Raw genomic sequence first — 20,363 nt, forward strand, 5'->3', positions numbered from 1 at the left:
CATACTTCACAAAAGCAAAGCAAACAAAAGATCACGTTTAAGAAGTTGAGGCTGGCAAATTGTTTCAGAGAAAGTGACTTCAGAGTTAAAATGACTATCAAAATAAAACAATAAACAAGTACTCTTGAAGCTCATGGCTCAGGATTACTGAATGAGCAGGCAGAGGAAATGAACTACCTGCTAACACTGTTCATAGATGTGTGAAGCATCAAGAGTTTTGGTTCTTCAAAACACTTTTTACATTAAACTATTAGAGTGATGTAAGCCCTGCATATTAAAGTGCTTATAAGTGACGTTTTCTTTTATTATAAAGTTGTTTCAGCTATACTCTTAATTTAAACTGACAGGTTTGTGTCTTTTCTGTTGTGCCTAACAGTATAATTATGTCTGGTGCACTCACATCTGAGACCACTGTCTGATGTGCATTCACCACTTTTGAGGTAAAATAATAACGTCTAATTATAGATACATTTTTGGGACAAGCTACAACAGCTATAAAACTTTCCTTTCTGTCAGGGTATGCATGTTCGGTCTGTGCAGACTTCTCAGAGAAAATAATGAAGCGCCTTCAATTAGCGTAACGAAGTGCTTCTGACATCGCTATGCTTTCTATGAACAGGGCGGGAGGAGGAAGGCGAGAAAGGGGGAGGGCACCGAAGTTAGGGGGAAGCAAGTTTTCAGGGGGTTTTTTTGGGTTCAGTAGCAGCACGTGTGGAGAGGAGTGGTCTGGGACGGCAATGATGGAAACCTGGGAGACAGAATGGGAGGGAAGCGGGGCTCAGATTTCAGCCTGACAGGGGGTAAGGGGCCGGCCTGATATTTGGGAATATACGAAGATTCATTGAAGGCAGCCGGGACATAAAACTACAGCGTCAGGCCCGAAGTGGTCGGTGCTGAGTTTGTGCTGCAGGTCTGGGTCCTGCCGCTGGATTCCTCCATCGTTTTTTCTTTTTGGGAAGGGTAATTTCGAACGATTCGGCTTTTGTAACTTTTGGAACCACACACTAAATACTGAGAGAAGCCAACGCTACATTAATTCTCCCTAAAGGGCCCTGCATGTCTAATATTTAGACATGTTCAGCTTTATGGATTCCAGGACTCTACTGCTACTTGTAGCAGCCCAAGTTTGTCTATTAGCCGTGGTGAGATGTCAGGGGGAGGAGGACCGTAAGTGACACTTTTATTACACTTTACTACAATGAATAAAAGCTGTAATAAGGTGCATATAGAGAGCGGATGCTATTCCACGTCAGATTACTCTGAAATAGGATTATCGTTAAGATATAAGCACCTGGACTTTGAACGGTTGAGCGATTGTTTTGGAGCTTGGAGCGATTTGGTTTTTCCCCTCGCACCTTTTACGCGCAAAAAAGTTCATGAAATTTTGTATTACCTGTTGCATGAAAAGTTATCTTATGGTTATGGATCTTCTTTCTACCAAGAGTTGGATCTTTCTGTGTCTTTGGAGTTTGATAAAACTTAATTTATTAGAGTTGTGGACGTGCGTAAAAGTGGGACAGTGTTTACGCAAAATAACGCACACAGAGAATGAGCCGTGTGATTTCTTACCTGTATGGAGTTTTTTTGTTTTTTCTAATTTAACAAATGTATTCATTCTCGTTGAGGGTTCTCATTCTAAGATATAGTTTTAAAATCACCTAGACACCGAATTTGATCCACTACCGTGGATCCTAATGTCTTATCCTCTACCTCCCCCTCCTTTCTCAGGTCAAGATGCTGGACACCTGTGGGTGCTTTAGGAGCCCTGACAGGCTCTTCTTTTAGCTGCAGATTCACTTAATAGAGGGGGGAGAGGGGGAGGGGATGGGCGATAAGTGTAAGGTGGCCAGGCTCAAGGGCCTGTGGTGAAAAGTGTTCACATTCCTTTGCTGTCAGAGGGCATCCAGACAAATCCTGGCTTGTTGAGGCAGAAAGGTGTACTAATAACCAAGAATTATGTTACTTTTTTTTGAGAGATCTTTTAATATTAGCCCCATCAAGAATGAAATGGCCCTTGTGTTATTCTCCATACCTGCAGACTCTGTGCTCTCTCTCTCTCTCTCTCTCTCTCTCCCGCTCTCTCTGCAGCTTTCTTGAAAAAAATTGGAGAATTCATCATAGTTATTGATTTTAGTATTCACCAGAGACAATTGAGATGGAAGGTACGCCAGTAGCAGAGGCCAGAAATAATGTTCCATATGATTTCAGCATTTCCATCTGCTTAAAAGATTAGCCATAAGCTGTGACAGTCAGCCCGGAGAGAGACAGAGCCAAGGTGCAAGAGAGAGGTGATTGGAAAAATATAAAACTGAGGGGACTTAGTTATTGTTATTCTGAGATGTGCAGTCTTTTCAGGGCACAAAAAGTCAAGCCAACCAAGCTTTGGAAGCAAAGAAAATGTGTATTTTCTAGGAAGAAAGAGAAAAAGAGGGGTAAACTTGTGCCAAAGCAATTGCAAGTCTCAGGTTACCCTTTCAGAGAAATAGGTCCCTGGTTATAATGTGAGCCCTTCTTTCCCTAGCGTTTTCGCTGTGAGATGCTGAAGTGGCAAAGAGGTCTGATTGTGACCCCAGTAAAGAAAGCTCAACGATCCTTAGTCACTCAGAGGGGACCAGGGTTGGTTTGGAGCCCAAGTGAGTGACCGTTGATTGACAGAGGAAGGCCATGAAGCTCATCAGTCAGAAATAAGATACACAAAAGTAACAAAAAGCAGTCAAAGAGTTTAGTCTACTATCCTCCAAGTACACCTGGGTTCACTTTACTATTTTCATTGTTCATTTGACTCCCTTGAAAAGCAGTATGGCTGCCAACACTCGAGAGAGAGGGGACTAACAAATTATCCTCAGTGATGAAAAGCCAGCTTTCTATCAGTCATACACAGAGGAGCTCTTGTCCCAGAGTATCAGTGGAGAATCTTTCATATCAGAGCCAGTGAAAAGACAGGTGCAGTCTTTTGACGGGCCTGAAACAGTAAATGTCAAACCTGCGAGGTGTGTGCGTGAAAGCTGACCATTTTCTTTTTTCACCGTGTGTTTGAATTGGCATCTGATGCAGCTATGGCTTCCAGATGGGGGGTTTAAAATGTGCCCTGTGTTTAAACAAGGCAGTAGTTTGTGAATTGCCCGCTCTGTCCCCTCTCCAGAAAGAGCTCATTCATTGCTGCGGGGGTCCGTTAGGTTACCTAGACTTAAGCAGTGCTCAAAGGTAAATATAGCTACTGTACTTACTCACACTCTGCACTCTGGACCCTCAGGCCTTTTCTTTTGGTGTGTTAAACACTTTCACCCATAAGGTGCAGGTTCAGCAGCTTCAATCAGAGCCTTTCTTTCAGCAGCTGTTGACTTTGTAGTGAGCTGCCAGACTGGAAAATGATCAGGGATATGGCTAATTACTGAGTTGATTGTTGAAACCAGGTACAGTACCTGTATTGAAACATGCCTCACCTCCATCACGTTCTGCTCTCTTTGCCAAGTTGTGGTCTGAAAAAGTACTGAATGCAAAGTCTGTCTCTGTTGCAGTAAATGAGGGTGTCTCCCGCAATGTAAACTCGCCCTATATTTAACTTGTCGAGGAATTCAGGCACATTTGCTGCAGCTCCTGTGAAGTTAGTGGACATTTCCTGCAGGTGTTGCTCAGCCTCCCTCACTGTGGTGTTACACTGCCACCCAGTGGCTAGTTGGAAGGTTGCATGCTTTTGTTTTCATTAAGTAGACTCAGTGTTGTTTATGTAAGGTGAATGATTTCACATGAATTTATGTTTGTTTGTTTGTTTGTTTGTTTTTTAACTGGCAATTAAGGATATTGTGGCCTGCGTTTCAGTCGAGATGTAGACTTCAATCAGGGGATAGAGCTAGGGCCCAGGATAGAAATGCTGGCTTTGGAAAGAGAAGTTGGGGTTTATGTAAGCTATAGTGTGACAATGATAAGTTGAAAAAGGTATTTGTGACAAAAAATAATTTGGTCAGACCTTCATTTCACTATTTCTTAAAGCAAAAAATGTAAAACCTTGCTGCTCTTTACATTCTGGAAAAAATTATTCTTTGAAAACAGAAGTATTTGAGATTGAAATGTAACTGTATCTACTGCAGCAAGCTATTTGCACACATCCCTTTGAGATACCAACATAGACACTTTGCATTTGCTAGGACTATTTTGAGTCACCATTTTTGAAGAAAATAACAGAAAAAAAACCTGACTGAAAATAAAGTTTAGTAGCAGCCCATACTTCTTTGTTCATTATTTACAGGGATGGTATTCACACGTTAACATCTAGATGTGTAAATCTAGTCATCAATATCTTTCTGACCCACTATTGAGAAGTAGAAGACCACAGTTTATTTTGTGTTTGTATATCTGCCACTGCACACAACTGTAAATTCTAACCTGCCCAGTAATATTTATTTATATAGATATCAAATAAAATTTGTACATATGTAAAAACATATGGTTTATTTTTAATTTAGCTGAAAGATTTGCAGCACTGACATTGTGTTAACCCTTTGGAGCACCTGTTATTGCACTGCAGATGTGTTTCCCACAACAACAACAAAACATTATGAAGGTTGCTCTGAATCTCAAAGACGTGTAAAGATTGACAATATATACGATAGTTGTTGTTTATAAGTAACACATTGCAGTGACTGCTATTCATACCTGATGCATAATCTTCTTTTTCCTCCCACGATCCACCTGCCCTGGCCTCTGTGCGTGTCCCTAACAATGGCCGCACACACAGAGGAGGATGGGACTAGCTGTGTACAGGACGGACAGCGTTATAGCGACAAGGATGTCTGGAAACCAGAGCCTTGTCGCATCTGTGTGTGTGACACTGGAATGGTCCTGTGTGATGAAATCCTCTGCGAGGAGCTAAAAGACTGCCCCAAACCTGAAATCCCATTTGGAGAGTGTTGCCCCATCTGTGCTGCTGACCCATCTCCACCCATCGGTCGTAATTTATTTATCTCCCACCTCTCATAAATAAATTACTCTGCATGATTGTGTTGTTTATTTTGGGGAAAAAATGAGAGTTTGGTATAAATCAAAGGTTGGTGTCAGGTGCAGATGCAACCTCTTTAATGCTTTAAATCAGGCTGTTTATGTGCCAACCTTTGATTTTAATACAATTCTCCATCCTCAAAACAAACAAATGATCAGAAATAAAAAGCCAACAGTGACACATCTGAGCAGATTTCAGTGATATGCTACCAATCTGCCATTTTTCTATGGCTGGCTCACCTTGGCCCCATCTTGTTTGAATCATCTCTCCTTTGCTGAGTATGATGAAAACATGTGGGAGTCATTAAGGAAATACCTCAGTCAGGCAGACACAGCCTCACATTTCTACTTGATATCCTCTCTGTGGATTTCTGCAGATCTGATGGCTAGAAAAACTGCGACACTCCACTGTGTCTTTTTTTTTTCTTTTCACCAAATGGTCTCCTGATATATAAGGAGCTTAGTGGGTCAGATCTTGGAAACATAAACAGAGTTGGCTGAGGAGCATTGATGAAATCAGAAGTGTCACTGTTTGCTGCAATGCATGCTTTTTGATTTAAATGCTTTGTAAGAAAAAATGCTCTTCTTCTTCCATTCAAGACAAAGTCTAGTGCTTTGAAAGCAGAATGTTACATTCAAACCAACATTTGTAGTTGTACCACCTTTGCAGGGCTAGCTAACAAACCTCAAATCTATCTCAAATTGACCAAAATGTGTCATGATCACAGAGTATTAGGTACTGAAAGTTGCCAGTAAATGTATTTCAGATTCATAATCTTGTTAACATTTTATTTTGGTTGGCAAGTTCTAGATTTCAAACACAATCTTGCTGGTTTTAGACCAAGCTTTTGGCTACCTTAATTGAGACAATACCTGACACTAGATAAGTATGGAAATTGGTGTGAAATGATGCAGAAAAACTAGAAGAAATATACAGGTTTGGCATTAGCACTGACAAGTGTGTATCATTCAGGCACTATTAGAAAACATCACATTTAATCTGAATGATACCCAGCTCAACCTTAATAATAATATGCAAACTTATACTGTATCAGTAATGCTACTGACCTGTGCTTTTAAGACAGCTTTGCAACTTTAAGATATCAAACCATGGCCTTTAACAAGATTTAAGGTTATTCCAATGCTGTTGCTTTCTTTTACCTCAAGCTGCTTTGCTTCTGCTTGGAGCTCTTAAGATGGTGATTCAACCAACACGTTTTAATCCTGATGGGCTCTTTGGGAACTACATATAGTAATTTGGTGGTGGTATTCACACACTAGTTTAGTTTAGGGAAGGGTAATTGTCTATCAGCACACATTGATTCTCTGGGTGTCTGTGAAATATCCAGTTTAACTCTGATTGGATTGTTTGTGTGCAATGCATTCACTAACTGTGATGTGTTTCTCCCCTCTAATCCACCTGACCACAAAACAGGAGCACCCGGAGCCAAGGTGAGACACTGCATGACACTAAGATGCTCTGTCTGTGAGGATGTGTCTGTGTTTGTGTGTGTGTGTGTGTGTGTGTGTGTGTGTGTGATCAGGATTTCGCTGAGTGTGTGTTTGTGTGTAGATCTCAAGCACCTGCAGTTAAATCCAAGACAGATAGTGATGCACGGCCTGTTGTTTATGGATTTAGATCACCCTTTGATGCTGTATGGATGACGGTTATTCCACTCTAGACACTGTATGCTATATTTATGTGACTAATAATACTGAAGGGCTACTTATTATTTTGTCGTTTCCCATCTACCTTATAATTGCTCATTTCCCATAAGTTGTGATACTGTATGTAGATGGTCTCTCAGGGACTTGGGTATTAACTTATCAGATATTTGAAAAACTGTTTGAATTTTTTTGTTGTTGTTGTAATTTTAACATATTTTTGTTTTTAATCTCTGTCCCTACAACATCAGGGTCAGAAAGGTGAACCCGGAGACATTACCGATGTAAGTTGACACCACACAGAACAAACGATATAACTTCTTGTTGTTTCTCTTTGCAATAGTTGATTTCTAACTTAGAAAATCTCCATTAGCACTTGAAGGTGAATTCACAACATTTATTTTTATTAAGTTAAAAGTATCAAAACTACAACAGAAACATACACCATCTCAACCGAAAATGTTATTTAAGTGGACATTTGTACTCTGAGAAGTGGAACCTGCGACAGCATTTCTTTAAGATATTTTATTGTATAGGTATTGCTGTTGCATACTTGTGTTAGAGCCATAAATGTTGAGCACTTTAATGTGCAAAAGTGCATTACATTCAATCAACTCATCATATACAATCTTGATCTGCAAAGTAACAATTAATGGAAGCTGCTAGAGTTACTCTATCTTCTCCCTGGATGTGGGTGTGCGCATGAAAACTACTGAAGGTACTCAGAGATATATCTGGAAGAATAACTTCTTGTAATGAAATCAATGATGGACTAAACAACCTCACTGCCAGCAGGCCAAAAAAATGCAGACAGAGGCTGAAGGAGGCAGTCTGAGCGAGAGCAGGCAGCAGGTCTAGTAGCCCACTCATCAGGGAGACAGCCAAGCACAATAAAGCCTCAATACGCTCCTCCATAAAGACCCTCACAGGCCAGCAGAGAGAGAGAGAGAGAGAGAGAGAAAGAAAGAACACCCTGCTGCTACACATGGAAATGCTTTACCCCTCTAAAGGGAATACAAGTCCATGACAGGAAATTAGAAGGCATTGTTTACTGTATGCTTCTTATAATGCTTCGCCCGAAGAGATTAGCAATTAACATCCCGCTCTGATGGGGGAAGATAATGTTTCCCCTGCCTCCAGTGTAGTGCGGCCTAAAGATCACGTGTGGGAATACATCTGGTGATGCTTTAGTACAGGTCCTATATGTAAAGAGACGACTACAAAAGGTTGAAATTAACATTCAACAGACGATAACTGACATCTTTTCACTATTTCCTTTGCTTCCTTTGCTCAGGTTGTAGGACCAAGAGGACCAGCTGGCCCAATGGTATGCATAAATTACTTCATTTATTTAGTATTTCCTTAATTTCAGCTTTTAAAATCTGTCTTTATGTGTGGAGAATTCCACGTAGAAAGAACCTGTATTTAGCCGTGAAAAGAGTTAAATTTATTGCCATCTGCTGTGACAGGAGAGCGAAATTGATATGACATAACAGTAGCAGAGTTCACAAGCTCCAGCTGCTTCTTAAACTCACATGCCCTGAGAAAACACCTGAGGTCACTGACTGCTTCACTGTCTCCCGTTCACCAGGGCCCACCAGGAGAGCAAGGAAACCGAGGAGCGAGAGGAGATAAGGGAGAGAAGGTCAGTATGATTTTTAAAAAATCCCTAAGCTCTCCGATCTTGTCATTTTACCACTGAAAACTAGCCACAAACTTTTTTTAAAGAGGTACAGTCTGTCCTACTGAACCCGATAGCTCTGGGTCTCTGCAGGCAGAGGTGGGTGGATGAGTGGATGGGGTATCTGTTATAGCTTGCAAGTTTGCAGAATGGCCACCTTTCATGGAGCGGCTCAGTCTAACTTGTCATGTGTCGTTTCCATTAGGGCTTAAGTCTGGATGCTTTAACAGATGTGGGACTGTGGGAGACTCATAATGTAAACGTCTGATTTCCCACACTGACTGAGCACGGCCACAGAGGGAGGGAGTGATGATGCTTTCATCAGGCTTTGATCACTGCATTAATGTAACATCTCTTAGATGTGATAAAGACTGTAGGCGAGGAGTTTACGCCTTGTAGTCGTCTTGTTTATGCAGATTAAAACACAATATGCACAGCGTTTTGGCTAGCAGAGGTAAAGAAGTGAAGCAGATATTCAAGTGTTCAGCACATTCTTTGCTCAGGATCCCCTTGCAGGGTAATTTGTCACTACATGCACAGAGGAATGCCAGCTAGTCTGATTCTGATAAATCATCACCGTGCTCTTAAATCTGCATTTTGTTTTCAATTGTGTACTTGGAGATGGTGTTAGTGTTTGAGGTATTTTTTTTAGGAGTTTGGTAAACTTTAAACATCCAGAACTGAAAGACAAATGTCAGACCTGAATGATCAATATCAGGTGTAGTCCAGTTCCCTTCAGTGCAGTTTGGAGAAGGTTCAACTGAGCGTTAAATGTCTGTCAGCTGTATCTGATAAATGTGGTCCATTTGTGGATCATCTGCCAGCAAGTGTGTAATGATTTATCCAAAGTATTACTGAGCTGAAACACTGGCACACAAGCCTGAAATTAATCAATTGTGGCTTGTAATGATTATTTTTTTGTAATACTTAAATGTATTCATACACAGCTTGAAAGCCCACAGTATTTGGCCTGGTGTGTTCAAAGTTAATTTGATAACAAGCTTTGAACAAATAGGAGAATTTTTGGACCAGATATAAATATAAGCCTGTATTTGAGTGGAGGAAAATAGGAATTAAAGCCAGAATATTTATTAGGTCAGTTCGATATTTTATAAATCACAAAGGACCAATGGGTTCTTACACTTGAATGGTTCTAGCTTCTCAAATTGGAAAATATGCTGTTTTTTGTGTGATAAATTTGACAGAGTTGTTGGTTTTGGATTATACAACTTTTATTTTTAAAGGCTGCATCATTTATTAGGTCATTTCATTTTCTTTATAAAACATATACTGATCATTCAAATCCAGAGTCTAGACTTTTTATAAAGTCAAGTTCTCAAAATGACCTTACTTCCCAAATTATCATTCTTCATCATCAGTTTTATTTATCTTTATTCCTTGTTCTTTTTCAGGGAGGCTCTGGTCCCCGTGGCAGAGATGGTGAGCCTGGCACCCCTGGAAACCCCGGCCCCCCCGGACCTCCAGGACCTAATGGACCCCCTGGCCTTGGCGGAGTGAGTATTTCACAACAAGCAGGGCTTTAGCATTCACTGCAGACACAGGAGCTGACAGGCTGATGCAGGGCCAAGAATGGGTTCAGTCTGACTGGGTGGAATAAGTAGAGAGAATGGTGAAAATGGAGCGAGGAGAGAATCCAGGAGCACAAAAGATGTGGGGAAATCTTTGGAGGAGGCAGAGGGACAACAGCGAGTAGATGCAGGGAGAAAGAATAGGTCGAATGCCTCTCATTCTTTAAGGAGAAAAGGAGGGAGGAGGTAGACTGAAGGGAGGAGGTGGGTGAGAGGGCAGGAGGTAGTGTGATAGACTTGGGAGGAGAGGGAAGGGGGGACAAGGCCACTCTTTGTGTTGGCTAGAGATGAAAAGTGTTCTCATGCCCTCTGTCTCTCCTCTGTCTGCATCAGGAGTCAAATAATGAGCTCTGAAGTGACAATCTATTAAAATCTGATCCTGCTTCTCTTTAAGTCTCCTGACAAAAGGACACAGCGTCCTCCAAACTCTATACATTTATGACAAAAGACTTGGCTTTGACATAAATACTTGAATTTTGTATTATGAAAACTGATACATTCCATGCAGAGTTTAACAGACGCCAACACCTGTATTGGAAATGCCTTCCATACTGGCTATAATATGCCTGTAATAAAAATGCCTTAAAATACAGTACTAGCAAACACACTAGTGCATACAGAGATCAAACACCTCAATTGAAGTTTTGACCCAAAAAATACATATTATTGTTGCAACTAGAAAATACAGTTCAAGAGCAGCAAAGATAACCAGTGCACTGCTAGCTTCTTATCTAACGTTAGCCAAAGCTAGCAAGATGTGACCGAAACTTTTTTCAAATCACATATTTTAAGGCTGAATGCTGTTTCTGTTTGAAGGTCAGATCATTTAAAGAGTACTTACTTAAAGAAGAGTAATGCAGTGTCCTGTTGAAAATCGATTTTTACCATATACTCAGGACAGCAGAAAAAGCTGCTAGCCAACCCGCTGCTAACACTAGATTAGTTTGTTTCAAGGATTCCTCTGTGTAGCCTATTGAGTCATGCTACACAACAAGTATAGCATTATCTCATAGCCATACAGGGTTAGTATACATTTTAAACAAAATTAATAACAGCTAGGTATATTATTTTATCGCCCTATTATCTTGTGGGTATATGCAAATATTCATGGCCAGGTAAATCTGTAAAGGCAATGTAGATGAATCAGAAAAAGTTCTCTGTGTATAATAATCTTTGTGTTTCTTGATTATATTTTTAATACTTTTTTTTTTCTTATGGTCTTTTTCAGAACTTTGCTGCTCAGATGGCCGGTGGTTTTGACGAGAAGTCTGGCGGTGCACAGATGGGTGTGATGCAAGGACCAATGGTGAGCGAGTGATGATAGGACCTGCTGCTACCTCCAATTTAAAAAAAATTTAATAGTCTGCTACATATTAAGCCACTCAGAAGCAACAATGTAGGAGGGGTCAGGTGCTGACCACTGAATCTCCAAAACTAAAACTAGTTCCTGCAATATTTTTGTGGCTCTTCTTTTTACCTTCTGGAGGGGCACAATCAGTTCCCCTACATGAACCAAAGAATCATCGCTTGGTTATTAAATATCAAAACTATGACATGGATGCCTCAACATCATTTTTCACCCAGCGAGGACGTGCCCTTGGAGGATTTAAATGACTCAAGGATGGGAGAAACTTGCTGTTTTCCCTCCTTTCTGAATGGTTTTTGGAAGAAACAAATGAAGAGAAGATAAAAGGTCGGCCCACCCAGTGCTGACAAAAAAGTTCTTGGTCCTGATGGAAAATAAACAACTCATACGGAGTACAGAGGGGGCATTCTATGAATTGAGACAACAGCCATTGATTGTCAGCTGGTGAAAAACCACTGCTGCAGTGAGTTAGCTGGCATGGCGGCCTGCCAAGGTCTGAGCGAGGAGCGCACTGGGAGCTATTTTGGTTTTTTGAGAGCCAAAGAGAGGCTTGGCAGCATCTCAGCCCAGCTGAGGTTTGAGACACAGGGAGGGGGGGGGGGAGACAGGAGTGAGCTGAAGTTGATCAGATCCTCACAGCCAGCAGCAATATTTGCGGCTTCTCTCCTTCTAGCTGTCCCTCCATATGTCTGTCTCGCCTTAATACTGGATCCTTTCTGAAGTCGGTCATGTTTATTTTGGCCTTTTCCAGCAGTGAAAGAACAGACTGGACTGAAATATTAAAGCAAAGTCAAGCTTTTAACCCTTCATATACTTCCTCAGAGCATCCCTGACCCCTATCATACCCCCTGTAATTTAAACACTGAAATGTATGCACACACATTCATGAATACACACATATTCACATTGGGCAAAAACCACACGATTCATGCAGGTATAGAGCCTCATTGATGCTAGTTTCTATCAGCTGTGGCAGAGGGCCCCACAACCACTGAAAGGTGACTTTCATTCGCTGCTAAGGCTCTTCTGTGCTGCCCTGTGACGTTTTCTCTGGCTGCCGACACTCATTTTTTCAGCCATCATGCTTAACTGTTGGTTTTATAGAAGGAAGCTTATTGAAAGGAATATGTTTCTATCCAATAGGAAAGCAGTCACAGGCAGTCCAAATCAAGCCTTTTTTCCACGTAAGAACTCTGAGTTTTGTGGATTATTGAAACCACCTCCTTTTGTCCGTCCAACAGCTGTTTTTCTTTGAGTATGTGCGTTTCTGTGTGTGATAGAGAGGCAGACAGAGGGGAAAAAAGGAAAATGGGATTTGGTCTTAAACTTCCTCTGAATGTGATTTTCTCCTTTAGAGCAGGGATGCATGACGTTCAAACTGAAGTCACTATGCCATGTGTGACTCCAGGCCGAAGCTCTCGCAGAGCAGATTAACGTTCAGTCAGAGAGAATTAAGCTGACAAAGCCTCACCTCCTGTTTCGACGCCTTAAATCGGACATTTAAACGATGAAACATTCCACTAAAGCCCAACACTTCAGTATAGCATTGTTGATTTCTTTCCACGTCAGAAGTGGTGTCAGAAGTCATGTTGAGTTCAGGCACTCATCCTACAGGAGTACATCACTTCGGCAGGGCGAGGGAAACCCAGCTGAATGGAGAGGAGAAGAAGTTCTGAATGCCACTGAGGAATTTCAAACGATTTATGGATTTGACAAGTAGAGCTGTTGAGTTTTGTGAAGCTTTAGGGCAAAGCAGGTGTTTTTCTTCTTCTTCTACAGGTTCAGATAGAATTCAAGTGAACAAAAAAAGAATCCTCTTCCCTCAAAATCCACTTATCGAACGAGAAATAATTGAAAATGATCATGCGCTTGTCTTTTTTATGTGTTTTTATCTTTGTTGATCGAAGATATGATTATGTGTCCTTCTCCTGATGTTATGTTTCCTCTTCCCCTAAGGGCCCCATGGGTCCCAGAGGACCACCTGGCCCCTCCGGATCACCTGTAAGTACCTCCTGCACACCACAGACAGCACATAAGCCGGGTGCACCCGCACACTTTATATCCTGTGTTCAGTCACAGACAGGATCCTGTCAGGCTAAATCTCATAATTGTGATGTGCATGATGCCACACTGATGCTTCCCCTGTGTTTCTTTCATAAAAAAAAAACAAGGGCCCTGAATTGACCCCACACTTTACAAACACAAACAGGGCGAGCGTACAACAGCTGACAGAGATTAATGTTTACACACAGCCTTCTTTGAATTACCAGTGTCCGGGAAAAGTCTGTGGCTTACGTCCCTCAACTGCAGGCTCCAGGGCTTTTTGCTAACAAGAACATGCTGCAGAACACCTGACAATTTAGCTTCCACACTTACTACCTGTCTTACACTCGTGAACACACACACTCAGACCCCACCTTTTCCTGCTCTTAACTGCAACCAAGCTTAACTGACATGAAGCCCTCCCAGACTGAAAAAAAAGAAGCTTTTAAGATGCAGCTAATGCCAGCTAACATGCTTCAACATGATGGTTTAATCACCTCAAGCCCTTTTGGAGCAACCTATGTTCTCCTTAAACACCTTTAAGTGCTTTTAAATAGCACTCAAACAGAGAAAACTCTGTCAAAAGAGAGGGCATGACATTTGTGTGGAAGTAGTGTCGTTATTAAAAGGTGCAGTATGTTACACAGATAAACACAACGCTGCATAATGCACAAAAGTATTTTACTAGAGTGTTGGTGTAGATTTGCTCAGCAGGTGCATATGCAACAGATTTAACTAAATGTGTATACAGACAGTATTCACCCTGTACTGCAATATAAACAGTTTTATTCTAAACAGTAAATAATAAAGAAAAGCATTTCACAAGCAAAAAAACCTAAAACGTTGTATACCATAATAAACCTGTACAGTATAACAAAGGTCGATTGTTACATAACAGCTGGCATAGAAGAGTGGTTGCAACTGCAGATTCTTATAATCACTTGATCTGATGGTTTATTTTGTTAATTAATAGATTATTAATCCAGATTTTTTGCTCTGTTAAATATAAGAAAATAGCAAAACAAGAAATGGCAATGATGTTAAAAAAAACTTACATAAAAAAACAGATTATTTTGTCCAAACAGCACCACAGAACCCAAAATATTACAATTGTGATCAAAGGAAATAAAGAAAGGCCGCCATTTTGCTTTTTTTTTTGATTGATTGAATTATTTTTGGGAATATTTTCTCTTCAGATTTAGCTGAGTCTTTAAAATGGGAGTATCATTAAACTTTATCTCTCTTCTTCCTACATCCCAGGGCCCACAAGGTTTCCAAGGCAACCCAGGAGAGGCTGGAGAGCCTGGACAAGCTGTAAGTACCCCACAGAGTAGCAGTCCTACTCCAAAGTCCACACTGCATGAAAGTATTTCCACTGTATCCTAATAAACTCCTTTCCTTTATTTATCTCTGTATTAACTGACTGCTCTCTCATGTCTTCTGGACTTCTAAAAGTTTCAACAATATTAAGGCAAATTAAAACTGAATAACAAGTCATTCACACTGTATGTGTTCCTCACGTCAGCTTGTGGAGACCTCAGCTGATATTTCTCACTGTAGCTATATGACATTTCCATTCACTGCTAACTTCTTTATTCTTCTTTGTTTGACCAGCCAGCTCCTTTAATTTCAACATAAACAACCCACTCTGGTCAATGTTAAACACTAGTGTCTCAAACACAAGTCTGTGTGAAACAAAGCATGGTACTGAAATGGCCTTCCACTTTTGTACTGTACTTCTTGTGAAGCAGTTTTGCAGCATTTTCTTATGATTTTCTTCTCCTTTATTCAACCATCTTCTTTCTTACTACCTCTCATGTTTGCAAAACCTCTCCTGCTACTTTATCTCCCTCTCTTTTCCAAACTTTCTGTTTTCAATACCCCTTCTTTTAATGATCCCCCTCTCTTACCCTTCCTGTAGTTTACCCCCTGACTAACCTCTTACAAAGCTTCTAGAAATGAGACCCCTCACCCTCCCCTGTCCTTCCCGATCCTCAGCAGGTAGAGCATGCAGGGTCTCCACACCACTGTGTTAATCTGCTCCTGTGGAGCTCAGATATGCATGCCTCTTCTCTTTTAGTAGCGTTCCAGCACATCATTATGTGCGATTAAAATCAAGTTACCTTCCAGAAGATAAGTCGACAGCTTGGAGGGGTCACCATGTCGGCAAAGTGTTTGTGAAGGCCAGAGATTGTATAGCCTTAGAAAGCTCAGTGAGTAAGAGGTACTTAAGTTCGAGTCCTCCATCAGAGTAGAAAATGACCAACAAGATGCTTTTAGTAAGCTTGATCAGAGGAGGAATGTATATGTCTAAAAGCATCCATTCTTTGTGAATTGTTTCATTTAGAATCAGGTCTACAAAGTTGTTGTTTGTCGTGTCTGTGGTTATAACAGAGAAAAGGTGACAGAAAGGTCATTTAGATGGAAAATAGGGACAAAACCAGACATTTAAGTCCACATAAAGTGAGACAGAACCTGGCAGACAGAAAGAGACTAAGACGGAAACATCTGCTCTCTGTACTTAGGGTTCTGGAAAAGGATATTGAAGTATTAGTTCCATCTTTTTGGCCTAATCGTACCTATAAAACCTGCTAATTATGATCTCTTCTCATTGAAAACATTTTCATTACTGTGAAACTCCTGATATTGTCAGTCCATGTCCTCAATCAGGGTAGGCAATTAAAAACTAGATGCTTTTTTCAGTAGTTATTTCAGATAGGAAATGCATCTTGATATGGCACCCTTGGTATTGCAAGTCTGTGTTTAAATAAACTAACACTTACATCATCTCTCCTGTTGAATCGAGATGTACGACTAACAGAGAAAGATTAAAGCTCATTTAAATGGGAAAGAAATTAGAGAACATGACGCATGTACGCAGAGCTGAAAAAGAAATGTCCTTACAGATATAGAAAAAAGATGGAAACATCCACACATCATGCTAAAGATTATATATAATGACATCTAATTATTTGTTCCATCTTTTCCTGATTCTGATCTCTTCATATTGAAATATTACGTCAAAAAGATGTAATATATTGTCATTATTGTTTCCAGTTAGTAAATACTTTAAGGGCTTTTATACAAAGACATGGTCATTTATAAAATAGTCAGAGTTAATTTGTATCATATCAGCAAGAGAATATCAGGCTGGTTCATGTTAAAAGCATTATCAATGTGTCATATGCACTTCAAATGATTATTTCACTCATGGGTTGTCAGAGTTGTTGTGAACCTGATGTAAAGCAGGAGATGTTTGGAACCAGAGTCAAAACTGGGTTAGGGTTAGGGTGTTGCTTCCCTCTGTTGGTCATGAATGGAAACTCTGTCTCACCTTTGTTTGTTTGTCTTTGTTAATAGGGGTCCATGGGTCCTCGTGGCCCCTCCGGACCTTCTGGAAAACCTGGAGATGACGTAAGTGTCTCCATCACAACTTCATAAAACTGTAAAAAACAACAAATCAGGTGTGATACACATTGCAGTTTAGCTACTGTCCTCATATTACACCAATATGCCTACTCTGGGTGTATGCTGTAAACATCTCTGCTGAAGGTTGTCTGAGTTCAGCCAGAGAACAACAACAAAAAAAGAGAAATACATTCTCATGTGGCTTCTTCTGACTCGGCATCACTTTTTTGTCATTTGCTATTGATTTCAAGGATGCTAAAAAAAGGTATATACATTTTATCATTGTAACAAGACATACATTTATTACTGGTCTCTGTTAGCTCTTCATGTAAATTAACTCAGTGAAATTATTTTTGCTTGCTGCTCCGCCATTTTTTTTCTCAGTTATCTTCAAAATCTTGTTTGTCTTTCAACACCATAATGACCCCATATTTACTAAACATATCAGACATAAATACAACTTTTGTGTTTTGTAGTTGGTTATTTTGAGCAATCACAGGAGTAGTAAAGGATTATAACTTTGACATCATTTATTGGAGCTTACTTTACTTGAAAAATAATACTCAATTAATCAAGGCTAAACACCTGATCATTAAATGATAAAGACAAATGTCTGTACATGACACACAGCTCGTATACACATGTAATTCCCACTTTTAGCCACATGATGGCAGCAGATATTACATATCACAATGTGCCCACTAGGGGGTGCTCACACTCACATACACTCATTCAGATACAGTCATAGACTGTAAATATTAGGATACAGTACAATACTTTTACATAAAAAGGAGTGTCAACATGAAATTCATGATTCAACACATTTTTTGAAATATTTTTGCTCCATTTCTGTTTTAGGGTGAGGCTGGCAAACCTGGCAAAGGAGGCGATCGTGGACCATCTGGACCTCAGGTGAGATACCTCAGGCTTTTCATTGATTCGCTCTTTTTTTAATGTGCTAAACAGTTAGCTTAATGACACTCTCTTTTGATAGGCTGTTCTTTTCTAATATTCATGTTTTTTTTGTGTCATATCATAGATTAAAGTGGTTTCTTTGGCTGTACATAAACTGATTTGTTGGAGCCACAAATTCTTTAACTGATTTTTTTTTATGAACTTCTATTGCATTTATAGCAGTGCTTTCACTTCAGATTCATGTATTTAACTCAATTTGACAGGGTATCTTTACCTTTCACTTTATATTGAGGATACAAATAAATCAGTGTTTACCATAACTGATGGTATTGATGGATTATTGTATAAACATAGATTTTTATCAGAGTTTAAATTGGTTGATTACTTTAATAATAACAATATAATTTCAAATGGTGTCATTCGTATGCTTGAAGAATGCAGAAGAGCTGTCTAATATTAGTATGAGGTTGGACTTAACTCTTGAGTTCAAAAGATAAATCCAGCAGCATCATAGAAAAACAGATTTAAAAGGTTTGGAGTCTTTTGATGTGTGGCTCACATCTGTCTGAGTGTAATCTAAGCCTCTGGATTTACACCGAGGTAAAAAAAAAAGTATTCACTGCAGCATTTATTATACTCTTATTATTCTGTTCTCACCCCATTATATATTTATGTCCTTCATGCGTTATGTTTCCTGCTGCATCACAGGGAGCTCGTGGATTCCCAGGAACTCCTGGCCTGCCCGGCATCAAGGGACACAGAGTGAGTGTTTGTTGATTAATCAGGATTTTCAGGAAACGTAAGTGTTTTGTTTTTCTGATGGTGTTGTTATTGTTTCACTAACATTGCACCATCTCTCTCTGGCCTTTGTTTTAGGGTTATTCAGGTCTTGATGGAGCTAAGGGAGAGACTGGAGCTGTTGGATCTAAGGTGGGAGTTTAGACCTTATTATCTATTGAACAAAGACACCACAGCACTATTTGTTTATGTGCCTCTACATGGTAGCCCAAGTAAAGCAGATACATCAAAGCAAAACACAACAGTAAGCCTTGGTATGAGGAGATTATTCATTGATCGATAATTAATCACTTCAACAAACAATTTCAGCCCCAAGAAGAATAAAGTTAACTTTGATTTAAAGGAACTCAGTGTTTTGTTTAAGGTTGTATCGCCATGCTAACATCTAAAAAACATGAATATCTAAAAATTGTAAATTTTTCTTCTTTTTAGGGTGAGGCTGGTGCTTCTGGAGAGAATGGAGCCCCAGGACCAATGGTGTGTATCTCTCGACATTACAACAGAAAAAAAGATGCACAAATCAAGTCAATTTTGTAATAATAAACCAATGATCCTTCTCAGGGACCTCGCGGTCTGCCTGGTGAGAGAGGCCGTCCTGGACCCAGTGGAGTCGCTGTGAGTTTCACCTTTCTTTTGCAAGCTTAGTATCTGATTCACAACAGATGGATTCGATGCTTTACCTTTCTTATCAGTGTCTACTTCAGAGTTACTGTGGACAGATTACATTGTTATCAGAGTCAGTACAAGAAACAGGCTTATTGCCCAAAAGTTGGCCTCAAGGTGGTAGTGCATGACAGTCAAATTATAAAATACAAGAGACATTTTGGGTTTAAATATGTCTGAAGATCTGTAGTTTTAAAGCTTTGGTCATTTTCAAGACTGATCATTGAAATAACAGATTTCAAACATGTTGTGTTGAAAAGTATTCAAGTATCGAAAAATGTTGGCAACATCAATGTGTCGTGTTCAAATTCCAAGTTTCAAATCTTTCAAACAAAGGCACTTGTTGATAACTATCACTCAGAGGCGTTAACCTCAATGTGTCGGGTGTAATCTCTTAATCCTCTGTGCTTTTTGTCAGATTTCACTTGTTTTTGTAAAGTACTTCTATCCTGGTTTTAATGAGGGATTAGGGGCAAAGACTGTGTTGCCATGTGCTGATAATGATGTTGTTTATTCAGGGAGCACGTGGAAATGATGGCCTGCCTGGTCCTGCTGGTCCCCCAGTAAGTTTCATTTAAGTCTCATTTAATTCATTTGAATTGTTTTATTGTCATCATTTAGTTTAAGTCAGACCATACTGTAGCCAAAATGCATTCCCACTTCTCCACTCACAACTCCCTGCACTATCTTTAAGTCTGAACATGGACGTGTCAGTGATTAATAGCTGAGCTGACAGGCTGTCTTTCCTCTCTGTAGGGCCCTGTCGGACCCTCTGGAGCTCCAGGCTTCCCTGGCTCACCTGGTTCAAAGGTAAGTCACACGTTACCTTACAAATACCCTCAACTCTGTTTTTTCTTTCATCTCTGTTCTTTCCCATCGCAAAGTGAACATAGAAAACGTTGTCTTCTTATTTCTCTCTGAGAGAATGTAGACCAGTATGATTAAACCTCCACCCTAACTTTGGACTCATTCTCCTTGAAATAAAAAAGCAAATATCCCAGAAAATAGCGACACACACACAGCTTAGGGAGGGTGTTGTGGAGACAAGTTGAAATGCTTAAGTGAAATCAGAGCAGGCAGCTCTGCATTGAAAGAGCTTTAAGACTCCATCTGTGTGGAAAATTAGGGAGGAGGGCGTTTTGAAGCTTTTTCTCCCCCTCTCTCTGACTGCCTTTTTCTTATTTTCTCCCTCTGCTTTGCGTCTGATTTATTCCTTGTGCATGGCAGACAGGCCTAGCTC

General features: G+C 40.1%; 1 protein-coding gene across 2 annotated transcripts in view; it reads left to right on the forward strand.

The window, feature by feature from the left end:
- Nucleotides 1-847: 847 nt before the first annotated feature.
- Nucleotides 848-20,363, forward strand: part of col2a1b (collagen, type II, alpha 1b) — a 47,213-nt gene continuing 27,697 nt past the window's right edge. Inside the window, exons 1-18 of one of the 2 annotated variants that reach the window (XM_061043199.1) lie at nucleotides 848-1,167; nucleotides 4,736-4,945; nucleotides 6,431-6,447; nucleotides 6,912-6,944; nucleotides 7,955-7,987; nucleotides 8,252-8,305; nucleotides 9,754-9,855; nucleotides 11,159-11,236; nucleotides 13,253-13,297; nucleotides 14,600-14,653; nucleotides 16,700-16,753; nucleotides 17,606-17,659; nucleotides 18,371-18,424; nucleotides 18,539-18,592; nucleotides 18,893-18,937; nucleotides 19,022-19,075; nucleotides 19,642-19,686; nucleotides 19,880-19,933. In XM_061043199.1, coding sequence (XP_060899182.1) covers nucleotides 1,074-1,167; nucleotides 4,736-4,945; nucleotides 6,431-6,447; nucleotides 6,912-6,944; nucleotides 7,955-7,987; nucleotides 8,252-8,305; nucleotides 9,754-9,855; nucleotides 11,159-11,236; nucleotides 13,253-13,297; nucleotides 14,600-14,653; nucleotides 16,700-16,753; nucleotides 17,606-17,659; nucleotides 18,371-18,424; nucleotides 18,539-18,592; nucleotides 18,893-18,937; nucleotides 19,022-19,075; nucleotides 19,642-19,686; nucleotides 19,880-19,933 — 1,134 coding nt within the window. In that variant the 5' untranslated portion in view covers nucleotides 848-1,073. The remainder of the gene's footprint in view (nucleotides 1,168-4,735; nucleotides 4,946-6,430; nucleotides 6,448-6,911; nucleotides 6,945-7,954; nucleotides 7,988-8,251; nucleotides 8,306-9,753; nucleotides 9,856-11,158; nucleotides 11,237-13,252; nucleotides 13,298-14,599; nucleotides 14,654-16,699; nucleotides 16,754-17,605; nucleotides 17,660-18,370; nucleotides 18,425-18,538; nucleotides 18,593-18,892; nucleotides 18,938-19,021; nucleotides 19,076-19,641; nucleotides 19,687-19,879; nucleotides 19,934-20,363) is intronic. The other variant, XM_061043201.1, reaches the window with a different exon arrangement.

The sequence above is a fragment of the Labrus mixtus genome, chromosome 7, assembly GCF_963584025.1.
Source record: "Labrus mixtus chromosome 7, fLabMix1.1, whole genome shotgun sequence".
NCBI classification, from domain to species: Eukaryota; Metazoa; Chordata; class Actinopteri; order Labriformes; family Labridae; genus Labrus; species Labrus mixtus.